This window comes from Tachysurus fulvidraco, chromosome 26 (assembly GCF_022655615.1).
Source record: "Tachysurus fulvidraco isolate hzauxx_2018 chromosome 26, HZAU_PFXX_2.0, whole genome shotgun sequence".
NCBI classification, from domain to species: Eukaryota; Metazoa; Chordata; class Actinopteri; order Siluriformes; family Bagridae; genus Tachysurus; species Tachysurus fulvidraco.
In genome coordinates, this window is record NC_062543.1 from 5,148,781 (window position 1) to 5,166,915 (window position 18,135).

General features: G+C 39.3%; 1 protein-coding gene across 1 annotated transcript; it reads left to right on the plus strand.

Moving 5' to 3' along the window:
* The first annotated feature begins 5,217 nt into the window (after window positions 1-5,217).
* Window positions 5,218-17,898, plus strand: stip1 (stress-induced phosphoprotein 1). Its single transcript, XM_027132953.2, has 14 exons — window positions 5,218-5,370; window positions 10,307-10,516; window positions 11,296-11,437; window positions 11,915-12,056; window positions 12,480-12,645; window positions 13,258-13,384; window positions 14,299-14,401; window positions 14,660-14,780; window positions 14,938-15,034; window positions 15,453-15,577; window positions 15,688-15,724; window positions 15,876-15,979; window positions 16,354-16,526; window positions 16,798-17,898. Exons 1-14 carry the CDS (start codon window positions 5,362-5,364, stop codon window positions 16,868-16,870), a joined length of 1,629 nt encoding a protein of 542 aa, XP_026988754.1. The 5' UTR covers window positions 5,218-5,361; the 3' UTR covers window positions 16,871-17,898.
* Window positions 17,899-18,135: the final 237 nt, after the last annotated feature.

Below are 18,135 nucleotides of genomic sequence, written 5' to 3' on the forward strand. Positions count from 1 at the left end.
CACACACTGTATTTTCTACTGCACAGTCAAAAACAAGGACTTTCCTAAACAGGAACCAATGCTACTAGAAATTCTTGTTTATTTCCTATCAACTACGGTGCGGTCTGGAATAGTTACAGTGGCAACGATTAAAATAAAAGGTATATAAATAACTATTTAGTTAACTTGCACATATACAGTAGCACAGCACTTTAATCAAGTTGAATCATTTTCGCAGCCAGCTGTAATTTAAATCACAGGTTTTTATTAATACGATCATTTCTATAGTAACAAGGATTTGAATGGTGGCAGATCCACATAATCTGAAGCTAATAAATAATAGTTTATTAGAATCAAAAGTCCATTGGTTAATAGGCTGAAGCTTTCTGTAAAGAGATATGTGTTTATTTGACATTTATAGGAGTCCCCAGTGACAGGGCTTCGTACTGTAATTTACATTTTCTGACATGGGTCATTCATTCATTCTACGGGGAGCCTGTGCCTATCTCAGGCATCATCGGGCATCAAGGCAGGATACACCCGGGACGGAGTGCCAACCCATTGCAGGGCACACACACACTCTCATTCACTCACACACTCACACACTACGGACAATTTTCCAGAGATGCCAATCAACCTACCATGCATGTCTTTGGACCGGGGGAGGAAACCAGAGTACCCGGAGGAAACCCCCGAGGCACGTGAGTCTTTTAAATTGGCATTTAACAAGACAAGCTGGATTATTTGTCTTCTCAAAAATAAGAGAAAAAAGAGAGGATGGTAAGGGAATAACTGTCTGTAGCTACTAGAGCATGGGTCATTTCAAGAGCTGTCTACAACATTAGAGAGCTAGAAATTGAGAAAATTAAGATCATTTTTTGTAATAGTCGGAATATTGATTTGGAAGAAGAGGAAAATGATGGAAAATAATCAACTTCACGGTGGCGACAGCGAGAACGCCATACATAAGGCTGAATTACACAATCCGACTGTTATTTCTTTTCTTACAAGAGCATGAGCTGTCGTGGTTTATTCTGAACAAAACAGCTACAGTAAAAGATTCGCTTGTTTTTTAAATAAGATCACAACATGGAAAAATTTGCACAAAATTCATATCAATATCATTTAAAACCTTTTTAATGTTCTGACATCATTCCATCAAAGTAAACCCGAGTCAGTTATTTTGTACATTTCTTGGAGCATTTCACTTTAAAAAGAACAAGTGAAGCAGGCTGTTCTTTATTCTTTTTGTTCTGTGTGTTTTTATTGACTATGTCTGTCTGCATGATCCTCTACTTGCTACAGAGAGGTCCAGAAGTCTGACACCGGTGAACTGGTGAAAATGCATCAGTTGTGCATTATTTTCTAATTGCACACAATGAGTTTTTTTTTTATTTAGTTTGTTCCCTGTTTCCTTTAAGGACAGTAAAATAACAAGCTGGTGTGGATTTCACAAGTTTGTGTAAAACCTTCTGATCAATTTTGATCAAATCCTTCAGTGTTGTCTGAAGACATGCTTCAAAAGAAGAGATGGAAATTCTGACCTTTTGTACAAAGCAGGTACCATGGTCAATATCACAGGTTTGCTTGCATTTAAATGGGGATCTAGATATAGTGAAGAATCTTATTAAATATTAAATATTCAAGATATTGAAAAGGGTTTAGTATGTTTGCCTTGGACCATTCCCGCCTTTACTTTGTGTACATGGAGTTTGCATGTCCCTCATTTTCTGAGTCCTCCAGGTTTCCTGCTGTGTATTATGGATGGATGGATGGGGGGATGGATGGATGGATGGATAAAACATTCAGTAAATTAAAAAATTCTAAAACATTCTTTATATTTCCACTGTATGCATAACCACCAAACAAAAACAGCTTTGTTGGCCAAGCCCACAAGTACCAAGCCCACAGTCATCGATCTGGAACAGGTACAAAAAAATATATATAAACTTGGAACCTTCCTTAAGGGAATGGAACCATAGAGCAAAACGCTCGAGTGTTAAAAACACCAGTATTAAATGAAGCAAGCGGAAATTTAATTACTGTACAGGAGAAACATTTAAGGAACACACACTCATTCGACTGTCTCTGCGTGCGGAGCTTTCTTCCTTTAACCTTTTCATTGCTGCTTTGTGTTTAGTAGCATCACATGAGAAATGATGTCACCAATGCACAACCTTCAGAGAGCAGGTACTTACTCAGGGCACGGATAGTTCATTATTCAGATTAGTAAATGTACCATGTCTTACTGCATTGACCTGTAAAAAAGTGCTATTATTATGTAATTAAAACCAGGTCCCGAGCATGTAAATTGATAATTAATAAAGAAAATCATAAATGATCACTGAAACGATGTGAAGATCACATTAGCATGATGTGGTTTTGATTCAGTATGCATTCAGCTGGATTTTATTATTGCACATGAAATGGCTGAAGCATGACAGGTTATGAATATACATAGCCATACATTACATATACTGCAGAGGTATATATCATAATGAAAGATGTCAAGCCATGACTCACATGCTCATGCACACACACACACACACACACACACACACACACACACACACACACACAGAAGGAAAAATCCTATATAATATCTTTGTGTCATTTTTTTTGTGCCAAATTATAGGGAAAAAACATAGTGTGTAGGTAAGCTATGACGAGTCACCAGAGCAGCTTCAGTGCACCTTGACATTGATTCTACAAGTCTGTCAGGAACTGCACTGGAGTGATAAACACTGTTCTTCCAAAAGCTATTCCCTCAACTGGTGTTTTGATGATGTTAGTGGAGGCTGCTCTCTGACATACAACTCCACAGTCTCCCATAGGTCTTCAATTGGATTGAGATCTGCTGATGTCTGAAATAATTGGTATATGATTTACATTATTTTTATCCTCATCAACCCATTCAATTAACTTTTCCCCTGTGGACAGAAGAGGAAAGAAGTGGTTCATTGTGGAATAAAGATATATATATATATATAAATTTATTTTATTTTATTTATTTGCTTTTTTAATTGTCATGGACTACTCTAGCCTTTGTATAGTCAAGCTTAACATTTGGCTCCTTTAATCTATGTATGTTTATCATGCCTTCCATGTCATTAATTTCCATCATAAGGCTAGAAAACATGCTGAATACGTCCAACAAAGACACCATTGTGTTTGAACAGACAGTCATACAAAAGAAATCAATTCTAAAATGGATCTTGAGAATTAAAAAGCTTTCAGTATGTAAGCAAACATCGCCCTCTTCTGTTTGATGAAGGAAGCTACAATGAATGAATGAATGAATGAATGAATGAATGAATGAATGAATGAATGAATGAACTGATTGATTAATGTAGAAATCACTGAAAGGCAAGGCATTAAATGAATGAATGGCTACCGGAGAGAACTTACAGAACAAAAGTCCATTTATAGAAATCGGATTGGAAATGTGGTTATAAATAAATCATCATAAACAAGGTCCCCACTAGTACTGTGTCAGTTCATCTCTTTCAGGTTATATAGCACAAAGGTGTAGTCATGCTGTTTAATCATAATACTTTTATATATTTGATCTTTTATATAATGTGAGTCTGACAGAACAGATTGAGAGAGAGAGAGAGAGAGAGAGAGAGAGAGAGAGAGAGAGAGAGAGAGAGAGAGAGAGAGAGAGATGACAGGGAATTTGGCAAGTGAGTGTGGTATTGATTGCAGCTGTCGCTGCTTCGTGAAGTGTAAGAGCTTTTGAGTGAGAGCTGCTCCTCAATCAGACCATCTTAACAACTACAGCACTCTGTGTGTGTGTGTGTGTGTGTGTGTGTGTGTGTGTGTGTGTGTGTGTGTGTGTGTGTGTGTGTGTGTGTGAGAGAGAGAGAGAGAGAGAGAGAGAGAGAGAGAGAGAGAGAGAGAATCAGTAATTTTAATCAGTGAGACCACAGACACAGCAGTATGAAAATGTGAGCAGAATAAGAAGTTCTAAATCTGCGCTCTTATGCCCTTAAACCACTGCAAAGATAAAACACCTCTCATTTGAATAGTCTGAAAATTGCCTGCATTTCTGTCTTGAGTCCTAATGCTCATCTGCAACATACGAACTGAGACAAGAAAGCAAGTGCTATAAAGAATATACACTATATAGACAAACGTGTATGGACATCTGAGTATGGTAGTGTTAGTATGGATTACTATTCAAACACAATGGACTGAGTACTTTCCCTCTTTTGCTGCTGTAACAGCTTCTGGTAATCTGAGAAGATGTGGTTGGTGTGTTGCTATGAGAATTTGCAGCCCATCTTTGAAAGTATATACAGTCCACAAAAGGGGAAAACAGTTTATTTCACATTTTATTTTACAGTTTAGCAGATGAAGGCTAAGGGTCTTGCTCAAGGAGCCTATAGTGGCAGCTGAGCAGGACCAGGACCAGGATCTGAACTCACAACCTGCCAGTTAGTAACCTTAAGCATTAGCTACCACTTTTTCAGATATAGTAGACGCACAACCAAACAACCGACTTTACAGATTTTTTTGCCGGAAAAATATGTGGGGATGTGGAGACCTAGTGGTTAAAGTGTTGGACTACTGATCAGAAGGTCATGGGTTCGAATCCCAGGTCCACCCAGCTGCCACTGTTGGGCCCCTGAGAGAGGCCTTTTAACCGTCAATTGCTCAGTTGTATACATTGAAATAAAAATGTAAGTCAATCTGGATAAATGTGTTTGCTAAATGACACAAATGTAAATAAGTATTTGATTATTGTTGTAATTATAATAATTTTCCTAACCAATAATAATTTATTTAATAAAAGTGACCAATAATAAATTATCTCTACAATTAGATACAGTGTTTACATTCTGTTATGAGATTAAGGGGTGTGTTTTAATGTTTTTATTTGTTTGTTTGTTTGTTTTTTAACATTGTTAAAAGATATTAATTATGTATTAATTAGACGATTCTCAACCTTTCTGGAGTTTTCTTAATCATTTCTCTGCTCGGTGGCAGCGGACTGACTTTTGATTCGTTGACACGTCACCACGTGCTGAGCTTTAACCAATGAGAGAAGAGTGCGCGACATTAGCTCTGAGAACGCTTTGACTTTTTCTCTATGAAGGGTGCTGGTTGCCACGGTGTAAAATTTCACGCTTATTTTCAATGTTAAAACCCAAACTTTGTACTGCGGATTTATTATAAATAAGATCAAAACGTTTTAATTTCAGAAGCGGTAGATTAAAGTAAAGGGTTCCGTTGAAATAAAGTAACACATAAACGAGACATAATTGATAGTGTAGAAAACGTATTTAATATAAACATGGCAACTCGTAGATATTATGAAAAGGGCCGGGCATCACTGCTGTCGTCTCACAGTAGTTTCTGGAACCTCATGGTTACACTATGGAGAAAGTAAGTATCGCGAATTCGCCTTATTTACTACGATACAAAACGCGTTATTAATAGACAAGTGCACGGATTATATCCTTATATAAAACTAGTAGTTCACTAGTTGTTAATTATTTGTATTGTGTGTCAACTGACTAGCTTGTTAAACCCCATTACAATGCAGTAGTGCTCATTGTTAGCCATGATGCTATCCTGCTAGATAGAATGCTAGCTAGCTAGCTAGCAAGAGTACCGTTTAAAATTACAGACGAAAAGGTGACCGATTGATTTATTTAGAAATTTATTTTATTTAATTTCGCGTGGACTGCGAATGATAAACGTGCGATCGCTCTGGCGTGTAAAAGTACATAGTGTTAGCCCCATAGCTAGTTTAGCTGACTAGCTAATTTGCTAACTAGCTAGCGCGTTCACCGGAGAGAGATACAGGACTGAGGACAACGCAAAGTTATCATCTCGTACTCAGAGATTTATCATCGCATGCTCAGAGATTTGTGTTCAGACCTGTACGTTTGTTTATAACGCGTGTACGAGTGTGAATTACTACAATCAGGGCAGCCACGAGCTCGTCATTTGCTCTTAGATTCATCTGGAACTTTCTAGAAAGTTCAGTTAACAGCCAGGTGCTGAGTTTGGTGTGTAGTGTCGTGTTCAGGAGGGACTGAGTGAGTGACATCGTGTTCTGTTATCTTAACAAGATCTTAAAGAAGTTGTTTGATTTCTAAACCACATGTTTGTTTTTTTTACTAGTTAAATATTCAGCTAGCTAGTTTACATAAGGTTTACTGTGTGTAGTAGTTTGCCAACATATGGATGCTTTAATTTAATTTGATTTCAATCAAATGTATATGTATACAGAACATAAACATAATACAGATTGATGTTAGAGATATTTAAATGTTTTATTTTTATCCCCAATGAGCAAGTCTGTTGTGATTCAGGTGATTGTGGGTAGGAAAAACTTCATTAGGTGGTAAAGGAAGACCAGACTCAAAGGGGAACCTCATCCTCATATGGGTGACACCAGAGGGTGTGATTATAAATATACAGTCTGATAAATGTTGTATCGATGAAGAGATTGTTGTCTTTGGACCACATGGAGTTGCGTCACCTCTTTAGTATAGCAGAGTCTAACCCAGAGCTGGTAGATCTCTAGATGTCTCAGGATCCTCACAGGATCGGGCTTGTCTCAGCGGAGGTCCAAAATCTTAATTGCACGGAAGACAATCGGAGCTGGTACAATTTCTGGATGCCTCGGGACGGGTCGAAAGAGAGGAGCAGTGGAGAGGGATTAACATAGCTGCTGTTTATGATAGTAGCAAGCACTAGATGATATGTACATAAAGCCTATAGCGTAAAATCGACAATTGCAGGCTTTAAAAAAAAAAAAAGGAAAAAGATTTTTGTTTTTATCTACATGTTTAATTTGTATGGCTTGCTTGCTAGAATGTGGCTGTTGTCTGCGATCAGCTGTCAATGACATTTCTGACACACATGGAGGAACAGGTGTAGTCCTGTACTTGACACTCAAAAGAAAGGGTTTACACTTATTTTAGCTTGTTTTCTTAAAGCATGTCTGCCGTTATTTATATGTGCACTGTATGCACTTTTATTTATTTAACATTTGTGGAGTGTGACACCAGTCGGTATGGCTTCAAAATTACACAAAAGGAAGGTAAATATTATAGTATTATAACAAAATAAATTTGGAATTCATAGACATTTTGGACTCTTTGGTGTTAACTCGAAGCCCCGCCTTTTAGGGTTGTTTGTTTTTGTGGTGTAACGGGGTGAGCTGCCTCAATCACTGAATGTGCAGGTAATATAAATATATTAATACATTACCAAATAAACACCAGGGATTAAGCAAAGAAACAGCCCCAAACCACACTACGATATTTTAGAGACTTTCTACTTGATAGATTTTCTGAAGCGGGATGCTGTCAAGATAAACATAATGTTTTGTAGTTCATTAATAAATCATTGGATACTTCAGAATCAGGTTTATTGGCCAAGTGTGTTGACACACAAGGAATTGGGTTCCATCTGTTTGTGACTCTGAAAAGTATGGACATAACACTATATACAAGACCAGACAAAACAGACGGTGAGACAATACAGACAGTACTAGTATTAAATATGATTACAGAATATATGACTGATCAGTTATGTACATAGTGTGAGTGAGTACATGGTAGTGCAAATAACAATATTGTGCAATATTATGCTTTTGTACAATATACAGCAGCAGTAGTGTGTGACGTTTACGGATGATGTGAGCACTGACAGTTCTGATAATGCAGTACTTATACATATGAAGCAGGGAATATAATTATGGGGAGTTGTTAATCAGGGTGATTGCCTGGGGTAAGAAACTGTTCCTGTGTCTGGCAGTTTTAGTAAGCAACGCTCTGTAGTGCCTGCCAGAAGCTGGGAGGAGCTGAAAGAGGTTGTGTTCAGGGTGCGAAGGGTCAGTAGTGATGGTACAAGTCCTTGAGAGTCTGCCAGGGTGGCACCAATTATTTTTTTCTGCTGTTTTAATTGTTTGTGGCAGTCTGTTCCTGTCTTGTTTGTTGCTGCTCCAAACCAGATGGTGATGGATGTGTATAGGACAGATTCAATAGCAAATCAACAGTAGGGGTGTAAGAAAATATCGATACACCTGAGTATCGCAATATGTTGTTTGGCGATATTGTATCGATTCTCAAAAACAAAATATCGATATTTATAAATAAATTAAAAAATTATACAGGTTCATGGCAGTTTCATTTTGTTCCGTTTATATCCCAGTGTAAAGGTTCTGAGAATGTTCAACATCTGTAAATATTTTATTGTTTATTTGTTTTGTTTTGTTTTCCTTAGGAATCCTGCAAGCACTTTATTTTGTCATTGATATTAAGCAGATATAATTCTTTTGTTCAGATCAAAATGTTAGGACACTGCATGCTACAATTGTAAACTGAAACTGTGAAGCTTTAAAGGCAGGGTCTAAAAATATATATGGTCTGTTTATAACAGCTAACATTTAATACATTTAATTTAACACATTTAATAGATTTAAGAAATCCTGCAAGCACTTTATTCCCCCCCTTTATTCATACTGCACATAAAGTGGTTCATTCATATTGAATGTTACAGGGGCTAATTAATGCAAATGCGGTTCCCAATGTTTTCTGGTTAAATAAGAATTTTTTTTTTGCTGAGATTTGCATATGGTGGTGTTCTTGACAGCTTCCCTAAAACTTTATCCTATAATTAAAATAAGAAATATCCGAATATATCGCCTTGCTTACAATATCGCAATGTATCGCATCATATCGTTTGCAACCCCGTATCGTGATACGTATCGTATCGCCAGATTCTTGCCCATACACAGCCCTAATCAACAGCTCCTGTGGCAGACAATGCTCCTTTAATTGAAGTAGGATATAAATCCCATGCTGGGCCTTTTTGTTAATGGAGCTTATGTTGCACCCCCATTTCAGGTCGTGGGAAATGGTAGTGCCCAGAAACTGGAAGGACTCCTCAGAAGCACAGGGCTGTTAGATGTTGTGAGGGGGAGTAGTGTTAAGGGGTTTTTTCCTAAAGTCCACGATCATCTCCACAGTTTTGAGGGTGTTTAGCCTTTTATTTTTTCCCGATAGCTCCGTTACACGATCAGCACAGTGTATGTGGAAGCCAGAGAGAAGTAATCCTCTGTCTGTGATTGAGTGACGGAGCCAAGTTTCGGTAAAACAGAGAGAAGCCGAGCATGCAAAATCTTTGTTTGTTCCATTAAAAATAATCAGTGCGTCCATTTTGTTTGTCAACAAGCGGAGGTTTGCCAGGTGAATCGATGGGAGCGTAGTTCGAAATCCCCTCTGTCGTAGCTTCGCTTCACTTTCCCCGCCGGCATCTCCTCCATGTACCATAGAGAGCAGCTGCTCCTCCAATAAGAGTTCCAAAAAACTTTCCAGGTCTATAAAAACTTGTGAATGAGTGTCTGGAGTGAACTGCCCGATGTTAAGCAGTTCTCCTCTAGTGTAAGTTATCAGGGTTGGGTTACCAAACACACAAGTACTAGAGAGAGTTGTGCCGAGGTTGACATCCACAGTGCCAAGTTGGATCATAATCATATTAAACCAGTATATTATTATTCTTATTATTATTATTATTATTATTATTATTATTATTATTAAGGATGAGGTGAATTTTGGGAAGGAAGGTAGAAAGAAAAAAAGAACATTTCACAAAACATCCAGTGTTTACTTTATGTAACTGTAAGTCATGAAGTGCATATGTAATGTGAACAATTGTTATGCAACAATTATTTTCTAACATTATATCTGATTAAATTCAAAAGAGGTTGTACAGGTGAGTTGTTGTACAACGTTATTATGAATTTTTTTTGTTGTAGAGTAGAGACCGATTGCCCGTTAGGGAGAGATGTTTGTTGTCCTCGCTGTAACGGTCACTTAGTAACAGTCAGAGCCTAAGACTGTAAGTTTGAAGACAACTTCATTGTTTCTCAGCAACATCACGTCCAGTTAGCATGTGTGTCCAGTTAGCATGTGACAACAGGAACCAACTTAAATAGAACTAGAACCTGATCGTTAGTTATGTAACTATATATAAAAATGGTGTGTAATTTTTTTTAATACATTCCAATTGTAAAGGGAAAAGTAACACTAAAGAGATGCTGTTATAGAGAAATAATAAACTTGCACCACTATGATTATTTTCCTCCAACAGCATGCCCCCCCACTTGGTTTATTCTTTACTTTAATATTTTTCAAAAGGTTTATTTCCATGCTTTTTTAAATTAGATTAATTTAATAATATTTGCCTCTACAGTTAAAACATTTTTAGAAGGCGTGCTTATAAATCACCCACAGAGTGCAGTGCACTCAATCTTTACTTGTTTTCGAAATGCACCATTATACAGATGTCTTTCCACCCTTAGGTATCTCAGCTGAAAGACCAGGGTAATAAAGCGCTGAGCGCAGGGCAGTTTGATGAAGCAGTGCGCTGCTACACCGAGGCACTCGCATTGGACCCAAACAACCATGTCCTCTTCAGCAACCGATCTGCTGCTTACGCGAAGAAAGCAGATTATGAGAACGCCCTGAAGGACGCGTGCCAGACCATTAAGATCAAGCCAGACTGGGGCAAGGTAAATGATGCTATTAGTGCATTTGGAGGGGTTCTTTAGCACTCTTTTTTTTTTTTTTTTTTTTTTTCTTTTTCTTTCTATCAGCTCTCAGAGCTTAGTGACGGAAAAGCACAGTAGCTTCATTGTTGCTTTCCTGAGGATTTAATTCCCCAACACAGTTAACATCCAGTGTTCCGTTAGTGAGCTGGATAGACAGGAAACCTAGGGCTCTTTAATAATGTTCTCCTAGAGACTGAAGACTGTATAGTCTTTTATTAACCTTATTGGGGTTTTAAAAACCAAAACAATATTATATTTTAAAAACACACACACCGAACACAACGGCTGGTTTTACTGCTTTGTGTTTTGCGATACGCTGCTAGTTAAAAATGTAAAAAGAACCAAGTGACGTTTTAATTTCCTGGTAAATGTCTGATCCGGGTCACTTTAATTAAACACTTTGTAGCACACAGCATGTGCACCGTTAACAAAGAACTCATTTAGAGTCCCATTAAAATCTGAGCGTGGGCAATAATGCTGCCCTTAAATGCAAAAGTTTGGACTTTTGATCGGTTACTTGTTTAATTCGGCCGTTATTGAATTGTAGCGGGTCAGCCGTAATCAAGCTTCTACATGACGGCCAATCATTTTGTGCTACAATGTGACGTCATTTATAAAAATTGCTTTCCTTAATCTTGTCCTCATGGCACAATAACCTTGAGGCTACGAGGACAAAAGATGAAATCGTCACACCAAAAAAGAGAGAACCATACATGATTTGTCTGATGTATTTATTTCAGGGCTACTCACGAAAGGCTGCAGCTTTGGAGTTTCTGGGAAAGTTTGAAGATGCCAAATCAACCTATCAGGAAGGTCTCCGGCAAGAGCCGTCCAACCAACAGCTAAAAGAAGGGCTTCAGAATATCGAGGCACGACTAGCAGGTACACACACACACGCGCGCTTACGGGACTGTAATACCGGCGTACTTTACTTTACGTACATGCCACATTCAAATAAATGGCAGATTTGTGGATTTGATGGTGTGTTCATAGTTGGGGTGTCAATACGGAAGAGTCGGCACAGCTCTCGTCGTTCAAATGAAAAGGATTGTGAGGCCTTTGTTGCTAGGCAACTGGGAGGCATAAATCCTCAATTTGGCTAATCATTTAACTGGCGGCTGTTAACCTTTTTTTTTTTCTTTTTCAAAGCACAGGGATGTTGGGAACTAGACAAAACCGTGACAAATCAACCTTCCGTCAGACGAGTTGGCAGATTAGAGACTGAATGAATATAATTGTGCTACGCTAGCATTAGTGACTAGCCCAAATGTTCAACACCATATTGAGAAATGCATAAAAAATATATATCAGAAAGGTGTTAATTTCTAATAAGTTGTATATTTTGTCCCCCAAACATAGAGAAGAAGATGATGAACCCCTTCGCAATCCCTAACTTGTACGAGAAGTTAGAGGCGGACTCCCGAACCCGAGCCCTCATGTCAGATCCCAGTTACAGAGAGCTGCTCGAACAGCTCCGCCAGAAACCCTCCGAACTCGGCACGTAAGTGTTCACTCGCTCTGGTGTAATACCTCTCTCTGACACGTTTGACCTGCCAGATCGAGGTAACTGTCTCTCTTGACAGCTCTTCAGGCTACGTGGGAAACGTGAGGGCTGTCTTTCTTTCTTTTTTTTTTCTTCTTTCCCCTTGTCTCATTCTTTCCCTCGTCTTTTTCCAGACACTGCTATCTGTCTAGCTGTCAGTCCCAGAAGCCTACACTTTGGTGCTATCTTCCTTAATTACTCTTCTTTCTAGCTACACATTCAGTTCCCGCTGCCTGTCTGGCTTATCCGCTTACTTCCTTTTAACTTTTCTATACGCCGTCCGATCCGATTTTTCTCAACCGTTCTCCCCCTTTTGGCTCAAGTATCTGTGTGACAGGATCATATTCTTTTTGACTTCTCTCTATCTATATTTCACTGTAGGAGGTTGCAGGACCCACGTGTGATGACCACCCTTTCGGTGCTGCTTGGATTCGATCTAGCCGGCATGGAGGACGACGAGGAGCCGACTCCTCCCCCTCCACCTAAACCCAAAGAGACGGCCCCGCCCCCTCCCAAAGAAGAAGATCTGCCAGAGAACAAGAAATTGGTACACACTCTAAATATTACATAAAATGGGATGTTTTTGTGCATACAAATTCACAATTAACAACAAACCTGTCCTCGTGTGTGGTGAGGATTTCCACCATCTGTGCTGTTGGCGATCCAGCTCTCGTCTCTCACTAGTAAACACACAGGTGCCAACGTCTGCAGTTTCTCTGTAGCATTTTACGATTTTTGACTGATTACGACACCTGAAAACTAGCAGCTGTTTTCTAGTTGTTTGTTTGCTTAGCTAAAGCAGGGATAAGAACTTGTATATGAAAAATTTGAGCAGGTGAATCCCCAGTATACATGATCTCTAATACCCCGATCCACACTACTTTAGCTTGCTAGACTGGTCTAGTTAGAACTATCGGCAACTTTACAAAGACTTGCGATACCAGAGTGAGGAAAAAATGGAGAAAAATGTCAGGTAAAAACTTTGTCGGATAAGTGCAGGGGGAAAAGCAACGTGCTTTTCAAGTCTGACCGTGTTGCTACACTGACGTGGGCTGTTTCGCTAACTGTTGGATTGGCAACATGTCGTTTCTCATCAGGAACTTCCCTTTGGGTGTAGCCTTGACAAAGGTAATGTTTAGAGTCTTGATCTCTCTTACAGGCATTGAAGGAGAAGGAACTCGGCAATGCAGCGTATAAAAAGAAGGACTTTGAGACTGCACTCAAACACTATGAAGAGGCGTGCAAGCATGACCCCACCAGCATGACCTATCTGTCCAATCAGGCTGGTAAATCATCCTCCTTGTCATCGAGTTGTCCTTACAACGCGAACGCTTACACACCACGTATCCCGCAGCACGACCATCATTTTCTTGCCCCAGTTAAGAATTTTAAAGCTACCGTAAGCCCCATCGCACTGATTTAGCCTGTCATGCCTCAGCAGTTAAAGTTGCGAGGTTTTTCTACAGCTATTGAGCTATTATATAAACCTCAATCAATAGCAACATTTTATTTAAACGCCTAGATGTAAATTCCATGGTTAATTGGGCAAAGCAGGAGAAGCATGATTTAAATCATAATGTGGCTGTTGTAATGGAGTTGTTTAGCAAATTGCATGGGGCTAAACAAGTCAACGATGGTGTTTATTTAATCGTGTTTATATCGTGGTCGCCCACGCCGTTCGGCCGTGCTTACCGCACACCATCAGAATTGAGCAAAAGGTTATAAAATCCTAATGGTTATTCATTAAAGTAAATGACTTTGTATATCCTTGTTTTTGTCAGCCATCTCTGGATATCCGAGTCCATTAACGTGCATGAACCAAATAGATCGGAAAACGCACAAAGCCGTAAAAGTCCAGCCGTAGATTTTACTTAAAAATGTGTGATGTAAGGAAAAAGTACACTGATTTACATTTCAGTGCTTTTGTAATTTGTTCCAATTCAGAGACAATTTATCCGACCTCAGAATTCCGACTTTTTCTCTCATCGGCATAATCAGTGAAATTGAATGAGGTCATTAAAAAAAAAAGTGCCTTTTATGTTTTTTGGTTGTGATTTTATAAAATCTGCTTCTGTGGAATTAACATTTTACAACAAGACTTTATTAGATCTATTATCTAAAAAGTTAAGTGTTAAATTTTATCGCCGCTTTATCCGAGTTTAGCCGAGCTTCGATTCTGTTCCTCTCCTTTTCTTTTCAGCCGTGTTCTTCGAGAAGCGAGAGTTCGACAAGTGTAGAGAGCTCTGCGAGAAAGCCATCGAGGTGGGACGAGAAAATCGGGAGGACTACAGACAAGTCGCCAAGTAAATGTTTACTTTGCGTCTCTCTCGAACTCCAGTGCTAAATTCGAGTGAGCTGTTATGTAATCCCAGTGTTCTTTCCCAGACACATCTTCACATTCTACCCACACAGATATGCCTCATCAGCAATAGCCTACTTGTGTTCAATCAATATTTGGAGAACTAACTGAACCACTCCTGTTACACTGGCAGTATATTCCGTGATTCCCACACACTATTGCACAAGTATTTAAAATTGTATCTGACGGTCATCTCTCTCAGAGCCTACGCCAGGATCGGGAACTCTTTCTTCGTACAGGAGCGGTATAAGGAGGCCGTTCAGTTCTTTAACAAAAGTCTGACTGAGCATCGCACCCCCGAGGTGCTGAAGAAGTGTCAGCAGGTGGGTTTTGTGACGAGTAGTTACACATCCAGAAAATACTGATAGGACTTAATTAAAAAAAAAAGAGCCTTATAATGGCGAGCAATCTTTCAGGACCATCAGACAATAAAGACAAGGAGGCGTAATTAATTGAATCGACCGCATCCTACTTCAACAGGCAGAGAAGATCGTTAAGGAGCAGGAGAAACTGGCTTATGTCAACCCAGACCTGGCACTAGAGGAGAAGAACAAGGGCAACGAGGCTTTTCAGAAAGGTGTGTGCGCGCGCACACACACACACACGAGCTGTTTATTTTATTCTTTAATGCAACATTATGAAGAAGCATCTTCATGTAGATGTAATTTGGGGATGTGGCAGCCTAGTGGTTAAGGTGCTAGACTACCAGTCAGCAGGTTGTGAGTTCGAATCCCACGTCCACCAGGCTGCCACTGCTGGGCCCCTGAGCAAGGCCCTTAACCCTCAATTTCTCAGTTGTATGAAATGAGCTAAAATGTAAGTCGCTCTGGATAAGGGCGTCTGCTAAACGCTAGAAATGTACATTTTTAATTTGCGTTCAATGGTAAATCATCCTGTTCTAGTTGAGGATGTATGATAAAGTAAATAAACCTGCTTTTTCAAAATTTAAATCTGAGATTAAAAGTCTGTGTGTGTCCCCCGCCTGTGTGGTATAGGTGACTACCCTCTGGCCATGAAGCATTACACTGAAGCCATAAAGAGAAACCCTAAAGATGCCAAGCTCTTCAGCAACAGAGCAGCCTGTTACACCAAATTACTGGAGTTCCAACTGGCCCTCAAGGTACATTTTATAGGATAAAGCACTAATCCTCTTAAAACTCTCTTCACCAATTGCGCCCATGTACACGTTTAGATCTTTAGGGACATGAAGTACTTGTTTGTCTCCTACAGGATTGTGAGGAGTGCATCAGCCTGGAACCCACCTTCAGTAAGTTTACATCTTTAGACCCGTCCTTCATTGTAAACGTAGCTATGAGCAGATAAACCAACACTAACTCTGCTTCACATTGGATGATTTGTCATCTTCGTGTTTGTTTCATTGAATGGATGTTCATTTGGGGTTTTGTGGTTGTGTGTAGTTAAAGGATACACACGCAAAGCAGCAGCACTGGAGGCAATGAAGGACTACTCTAAAGCCATGGATGTCTATCAAAAGGCTTTGGAGCTGGATGCAAACTCCAAGGTAGAAAATGAGAAATATTTAAAAAATTTGATTTAAAAAAAAAAAAAAAGGCGTATAGTCACTTCATTTTTTTTTTCACTAGTAGCAGTGAGTACTTGGTTGTAGCAGGACATGTGTATGTGTAACCCAGGACAAGATAGTCTGTTGGATTTACAAAGGATGGCAGCTGCCAAAATCCCACTAGAATGGGCTGCTGATAAGTGTGCAGCTTTGTGTGGATGGTTGCCTTTTTCAGTGTGAATAAACACATGAAGGCTTTAAATGATGAGCTGCAATTTCCTCTTGAATGAGTCAACTCTGTCACTGCATATCAGGAACAAGCTGGTACTTTGTCTTGGTTTCTGATTTAATGGTGTGTGCATGCGTGCGTGCAGGAAGCCACAGAGGGTTTGCAGCGCTGCATGGTGAGTCAGACCATGAGGAATGATAACCCAGAGGACGTGAAGCGACGGGCCATGGCTGATCCGGAGGTCCATCAGATCATGAGTGATCCTGCAATGCGCATGATCTTAGAGCAGATGCAGAAAGACCCACAGGCTCTCAGCGAGTAAGACAGACCATACACATGCATACTAATAAATACACATGCAATTCTATTTAGCTTAATAAACTCAATGTAAAGCTTATTGGTGTCCCCATTTAATGTTCTACATCCATAAAGATGGTTGTGTGTTCTGTATGCAGTTTGTATGTTATTTTTTTGCCTCCCGTATCTGTACAGTCAGTATTTTACCTCATTATATGTGTGTATGCTGATTAGTATGGCATGATGAGCAGCACACGCCTTACACTCATTTCCTGTCTCACCCTCACTGCAGCCACCTGAAGAACCCAGTTATCGCTCAGAAGATTCAGAAACTCATAGACATCGGACTAATAGCCATCCGGTGATCAGAAGAACAGAGGAGAAACAGGGCTACCACCATCCAGATTAACACCACCACAAGACCTCAGAGGAAAGAAGACTCCATTCAAAAAGAAAGTTTGCTCTGCAAATTGTAAAATCGCCCTCATTACGTCATATGTTTTAAGTGTAAGACCTTAGTTTTTCATTAAATATTATGTGAAACACAAAATGCAGTGCTAGATTTGTTACTCAGCACTCCAATACAGGTGATGTTTGTTTCAAACCTTGCTTCTAATCATTACAAGTCTCGTCTGTCAAACGGCATTTTAATATCCTTTGAGTTCCGTACAACCACCGAGATTCAGATCATCATCATATTGGGAGTTTTGCTGCAAATCACATCTTAGCAAGTATAAAAGTATTTTTTTATTTTCATAATTATCTAGTATTTCCTATTACTTCTCACAAAAAAATACGGTTTCTATCTGACCGGTCTGAGTAAGAGTGCTTGTCTATGATCAGGTCTTTATTATTTACAGGGAATCTAGTGCTCACTTGCAGTAGTGACGAATCGAGTTCTGGTTCTCTGGATGTGGTCGAAACTGTGAAATGGCACACAAGGTCGCCTGCTATCAAGTCCACTTGCAGTATAATGTCAATTAAAATGCTTGTTTCACAAACGCTGTCCTTTCTTAAATGCTTGGTGATGCGATGCAGTATGTAAGAGTATTATTATAAGAGGTTTTAAAAGCAAGTCCTGGTCCTAGGTTCGCACTCTTGGTTTGCTATAGCTGAAAATCCCAACTGTTCATATTCAGCCACGAAGCAGCCTTGTTCTATGCAAGGCTACGTGGTTGTTAGTTTTTCACATTTTGTTACCAGTTCACATCTTCATCATTTCCCAAATGCAACATCAAGGTCTTGGTGCCTGCAAGTCTGCAAACCTTTCACTGCTGTCTTCTGTCTCTCTCATCTGTGCTTTAAGCCATAAACTGACATATGGATGTCTTTGACTGTATTCATGCTCGGTGTTTTCTTTCCTCACCACTTCAATAAACTTCTACATACCACACCATCTTGTACACATCCATTTGAGTTGCTCATTACACAGTTGATCGAGCAGGGAATAAATGACTGCCATTCAACTTCAAAACCTCTGATTAAATCCTAACAGAACAGACAGTTGTAATACATATGCAGATAACTAGTTTAGGATATGTAGATACAAAGTACTTAACAAAACTGAGTCCTATTTTAATTATGTAAGTAAATCGATGTACCGGTAAAACAATGTAACTGCAAGTGCTTT